Genomic DNA, 6,000 nt, shown 5'->3' with positions numbered 1-6,000 from the left:
TGGCGGGTTGTTTGTCAGAATGCTTGCCATTAATTAGAACCAAATAATCCTACCTAGGAAACTTTGGATTTGGAGATTCTCGTGGTGGTGGTGGCAATTTTGGACCAGGACCAGGAAGCAACTTTAGGGGGGGGTCTGGTAAGTATATTTAAAGGGTGTGATAGGTTTGATTTTTGAATAGAGTGATTTTATTAGGATTTAGGAGATCCTGAGCTGGGTCTAGGGTAACACGTGCTGAGCATGTATGGTGCTAGTGTATTTAATTTCTTGCACCTCACAAAATGATACTGATACCTGGAATTTCAGTATTTGGGAACAAGAAGCAGGGGGGGGTTAGAAGAAATCAGAGGACTTCCTTAGCTGCCTGTGTGCGCGCACACAAACACGATTCAAGATATGTTTGGACTTGTCTCAAAAAATAGTCAGGATTGGTATAGAATATTTCAGAGCATTTTAGGTTTTAGCTTATATAAATAAATGCAGTAACTTGTGATTTTAACATTTTGATGCTATATGCTTTCATTCCTTTATTAAAGTTTGTGCGACTTTTTGGATCCAAATTCATTACTTTAAAACATGTTTTGTAATGGTAGTAAAATGGAATTGATATGCTTTTTAAATGAGCTGGTAAGATTACCAGCCATCATTCTGACATACTAATATTGTAGAGAAAAGTAAAATGTTAACTTTTTCTAAACAGATGGATATGGAAGTGGACGAGGATTTGGAGATGGCTATAATGGGTATGGAGGAGGACCTGGAGGTTAGTTTTGCTTAGATTGTGATTTATGTATCTTAATATATTTAATAACATTGCATCTGGGGCTTTGGTTACTTTTATTTAGATTTTGATTCATGTATCTTAATATGTAATTAATACCATTTTAGTTGGGTCTTGGTTTTGCCTGTCAGAGTACTTAGGTGATGACGGTTATTTGGCTTTTAAGAATGTACTTTGAGTTTTTTACTAATATATATATATAATATAATTAATATAAGTATATAATATAACTTATGCAGTAAAAGTCAGTTGAGGTTCCATTTCATGGAAAAATTGATCTAGATGGGGAAATGGACATTGTATGTAGATCAGCTAGGATGCTAGAATTTGAGGTGTGGGTGTTAAGGGGAAATAAATTAAGAGTAGTTAATATTGTTTTGCTGCTGGGATCCCTTAGGATAACATTTTACCTAAGGAACATATCCAGAGTTTATAAATTTTGTTTTTTGAGATGGTCTCTATGTAGCGCTGAGTTTCTATAGATCAGGTTGCCTTCAAACTCAGCGATCCAGAGTATCAAGAGTATAAATCTTGCAGGTATGCTACCCCCATATTTCTTCCTCAAACTACAGAGCATAAGAATTTTAAATATTTCCGGTTCAAAGTAGAGTCATGGTATTACCTGTTATTTTAAGTTGCTTTATATATGGTGGTTTGTAATCCTGAAATGCTTCCCCAAGAATGGGTGTTATTATTTTTTGAGTATTTTGGACTACAAAACAAATAATTCACCTTAAAAAAATGTCTTAAACCCAGAAATGAGTATAATAAAGACAATTCAAATGGAATTGAAAAATTTAAGCAATTACTTAAAGGCTTATTTTATAATAGGTGGCAATTTTGGAGGTAGCCCTGGTTATGGAGGAGGAAGAGGAGGATATGGTGGTGGAGGACCTGGATATGGCAACCAGGGTGGGGGCTACGGAGGTGGTTATGACAACTATGGAGGAGGTAATAAATTCATCTACAACCTTTATGTTGGAATTTGGATTAGAACTAATGATACTTATTATTCATTGTCACTTAGATGCTTTAAATTGTAGGGTTATAGAGAGGTACTATATACTTTGATTTTTGTAGAACATTTGTTCTGAAAATTAAACTTCAGTTTTGAATTAATGCTTCTATAACAATAGTTCAGGTGTCTGTTGATTGGCTGATATTCTTAATTCTTTCATAGGAAATTATGGAAGTGGAAATTACAATGATTTTGGAAATTATAACCAGCAACCTTCTAACTATGGCCCAATGAAGAGTGGAAACTTTGGTGGTAGCAGGAACATGGGAGGACCATATGGTGGAGGTAATTTACTAAAGACTTGGCAATTTAGGTGATTTGAGAGGTATAGAGGTAGAACAGTTTGCATTTCAGAAGGGAAAGAATCTAATAGTTAAACATAAGAGAATTTTCCGTTTTAATTTGACCTTATAAAATTACTAAAGTGTATCCCAAGTATAAAGTTAGGTAATTTGGGGGGGTGTTTGTAGGGATGGTATTGAGACAGGTTCTATGTAGTTTAGGTCGTCTTGAAGCTCCACAGATTACCTACCTATACATTGTCTGTGCTGGGGTTAAAGGCCAGTGTTACTACCATGCCCACCTAAAAATTAGGAGTAACTGTTGAATTTTAACTAATAGTTACTCAAGCAAGGTACCGCTAATACTGGCAAGGGGAAAATGGAAGATCAATTTTTTAGGGTCTTCATTGTCCTTCTAAACATGAAACCAAATAGAGTACACGTTGTTTAACTTATGCAAGAAACTTTTAACATTAAAAAATATTTTTTTTGTATTTTGAGACAAGGTCCAATTGTTTAAAAGTTGTTTGTGCTTAATTAAGAGTAATGGACTTAAAAGGTAGGGGATATTAATTATATCTCACACCTTTCATGTACCATTAATTGCAGCACTCAAGGAATAGGATTTCTTGAGTTCACAGCCAGCCTGGTTTTCAGAGTGAGTTCAGGACAGTCAGATCTATGTAGAGACCATCTGTCATAAAACCAAAAGATTTGAAATTTGAAAACTTTAAAGATATGCCCACAAGCCTACAAGTTTACATATGTGCTAAACTTGCTTTCTTATTTCAATCGTAGGAAACTATGGTCCTGGAGGAAGTGGAGGAAGTGGGGGCTATGGTGGGAGGAGCCGATACTGAGCTTCTTCTTACCACGGGTAAGTAGTTTTTGAGTTTTACAATTATTATTATCTTGGGAGAATTAGCGGCAGGAGTTAAAGCATTTTAGGATCATGTTATCTTTCCTTAAAATCTGGTTAGATGGATAATTTCATAACCTATTTTTTTTTTACTCTTTACTTCTGTTGAAACAGGCTTCACTGTATAAATAGGAGAGGATGAGAGCCCAGAGGTAACAGAACAGCTTCAGGTTATCGAAATAACAATGTTAAGGAAACTCTTATCTCAGTCATGCATAAATATGCAGTGATATGGCAGAAGACACCAGAGCAGATGCAGAGAGCCATTTTGTGAATGGATTGGATTATTTAATAACATTACCTTACTGTGGAGGAAGGATTGTAAAAAATGCCTTTGAGACAGTTTCTTAGCTTTTTAATTGTTGTTTCTTTCTAGTGGTCTTTGTAAGAGTGTAGAAGCATTCCTTCTTTGATAATGTTAAATTTGTAAGTTTCAGGTGACATGTGAAACCTTTTTTAAGATTTTTCTCAAAAGTTTTGAAAAGCTATTAGCCAGGATCATGGTGTAATAAGACATAACGTTTTTCCTTTTAAAAATTTAAGTGCGTGTGTAGAGTTAAGAAGCTGTTGTACATTTATGATTTAATAAAATAATTCTAAAGGAAATTGTGTAATTATAGACTTTTTATTTTAAATAAGTTAAGGAGTGGGTAGTATAATTAAGGTCCATTGCAAAGCTGCTGTTGTATTTGTGTAAGATAAATGCTGGTCAGATTTAAGTGTGTTGTCTGCAATTCATCAGGATTAAATTATCTAGTTAACTTAAGGGATATCTCTGCAAGGAGAAACACCTTTTTAGATCTTTTAGATGCTGCTTCTTCAATGCAAGGAAAGGAAATAACCCCAGCGAGGTACTCTTCAGGGACACAGGTCTAGTACAAGAGAACTCTTGACGACTAAGCTCAGCCAGTCTTAAAAAACTGTGCTGTATCTACAAAGCTTAACCTACAGTAGTTGATAAGGATGCCAACGAAAGCTGAGGGTGTAGAGCAAAGTAGTTCTAAGCATCAGTTAAACTTCTTTAGGTAAGATCTTATTTACTTTTTCTTTCTTAATTTTCCTCCCTAAAAGATATACTAATAAACTCTTCAATGATCTTTCAGTATAGTGGTTCTTATGTAGTTTAACATAGCTATAAATTGAGTTTAACAAATAATAAACTCAAGATAATTTTATAAACCCTGTTTTCCAATCTGTCATTTACTTAAATTATTTTGGTTGTTGTTTCCATTTTTTCCTTCTTTCTCACCCCCTCCCTTTCCATGAAGATTCAGGTGCTTAACATATCATTTTTTTCCCTGCTGGAATTTTAGCATTGATATGAACCATGGACAAGTATATTCTGCTGCCACAAAGACTGTAAAGTGCTTCATTTCAACAGCTGAGGCAAGCCAAGTGATCATTAATAAAGCTTTTCTTGCTTCCTTCAGTGGTGTTGGTAGTAAAATGGTAGGTAAAAGTTAGGCTGCAAGTTCAATAAATGAGATTTACCTATCATTCCACCCTCGTGTATTTATTCACCTGTCCTGGATCAAGCAGTTTTGAGTCAACTAGGCATTTAAAGGCATTGTGTTTATTACTTTATGGTTCTAATTTTACATGCTTAATCAGGATGAGGCTGACAGGAGGTTTGAGGATAGTGTCTTTACTACATTAGAAATTTCTGTGCAACAACAACAAAACCCTTTTGTGTACCCTCTACTAAATAATTGGGTTAAGATTTAAATTTCACCCATTGTCCTACCCTAAACTGCTGTAGGTTGGCTATTGTAATTAGTTTCTTAAATCTACCCTGATTTCTAGGCTTTATTGCCTTTCCAGAAATGTGATATTTAGGGCTTATACACATCAGTGAGTCTGCTTTAATCCTAAAACCACCACTGAAGTTATTTAGGTTCTTTGGACAAACATGATAAACTTCTTCAGATACTTTTTTTTTCCTTTGGCAGGAAGGTGTCTTGCTGCAGGTAACTAATGAAGAAGTGGTCAACCACAGAGTCTTCAAGAAATAAGAAATTCTGTACCATCTGAAAGTAGTTCTTGTTGGTGCCTTCATTTAAGAAGCACTTTTAAGATAAAAGGGAATGTTCTCTGATTAAAAACTTCATTTAGTACAGGTTCTTGATAAGATTCAAAATGAAATAAGTGCTGTTTGTATAGCGTAACATCAAATTAGCTAAGGATAATGTATTATGTTTTAAGATAGGATTTGTGAGTAGACAGATGAAAGGTCTATTTTGAGTACAAGTTTTATAAAATAAATACTTTTGTATCCAAATAATGCGGTGTAATGCTTACACACAAGTGTGAATCTTGTTCTATCGACACCAGTTGTCTACAAGATTGCTATCCCCTTAAATTTTAAGTTAGTTTGCACAAAACTGCATTTACAGTTCCCATTCAATATTAATAGAAAATGAGAAAAGCAATAATGGGCATAATTTGCTGTCCCTAATAGTCTTTATTATGAATTGTGCATTGCTACAGTTTCCCTATATTTGATGGTGGCATTTGAAACCATGGGTTTTAACCACATAGCGTGGATTTTAATTAGTATATACAAGAGAGTTCTGCTTGAGTATGAGATCTCATTAACACTTCTCCATGAATAGCAAACTCAGTCTTGTGGTTGAAACTTATGGGGACTTGGTGAGTTACTGACCATAGTAAGCATGTAATATATATCAAACATGGTTTTGATAATGAGGCCATATACAGGTAAGTCAGTGGCTAATAAGTGAGAGTTCGTTCTTAAACCTTGTGAAACTAGCATGTTTATGAACATTCTATCCAAATACTTGGTTTCCAACTAGTAGGATATCTTGGTGATTTATGCCTTTAATCTCCACAGAGGTTAAAGTTGGACTTGAGAGGGAAATTTGTAGTACATAGTTTAAGTTACTAAGACAGTAAAGATAACATCATAAAAGGAAAATTGACTGTGACTCATGGGCAGTATGGGAGCGAGTTTTGTTCATGAAACTTATCTGCAGCTTTTAAA

General features: G+C 34.6%; 1 protein-coding gene across 1 annotated transcript in view; it reads left to right on the top strand.

Moving 5' to 3' along the window:
* Positions 1 to 3,605, top strand: part of Hnrnpa2b1 (heterogeneous nuclear ribonucleoprotein A2/B1) — a 7,572-nt gene extending 3,967 nt beyond the window's left edge. Inside the window, exons 5-9 of the mRNA XM_050155536.1 lie at positions 58 to 138; positions 701 to 763; positions 1,962 to 2,084; positions 2,879 to 2,957; positions 3,114 to 3,605. Of these exons, the coding sequence (XP_050011493.1) occupies positions 58 to 138; positions 701 to 763; positions 1,962 to 2,084; positions 2,879 to 2,940 (329 nt within the window). The 3' untranslated portion in view covers positions 2,941 to 2,957; positions 3,114 to 3,605. The remainder of the gene's footprint in view (positions 1 to 57; positions 139 to 700; positions 764 to 1,961; positions 2,085 to 2,878; positions 2,958 to 3,113) is intronic.
* The last annotated feature ends 2,395 nt before the right edge of the window (positions 3,606 to 6,000 follow it).

Source organism: Alexandromys fortis, unplaced genomic scaffold (assembly GCF_014885135.2).
Source record: "Alexandromys fortis isolate MF-2015 unplaced genomic scaffold, M_Fortis_MF-2015_v1.1 scaffold_93, whole genome shotgun sequence".
NCBI lineage: Eukaryota > Metazoa > Chordata > Mammalia > Rodentia > Cricetidae > Alexandromys > Alexandromys fortis.
Note: the sequence above shows the minus strand (reverse complement) of the source record. Positions and strands in the feature narration are given on the sequence as shown.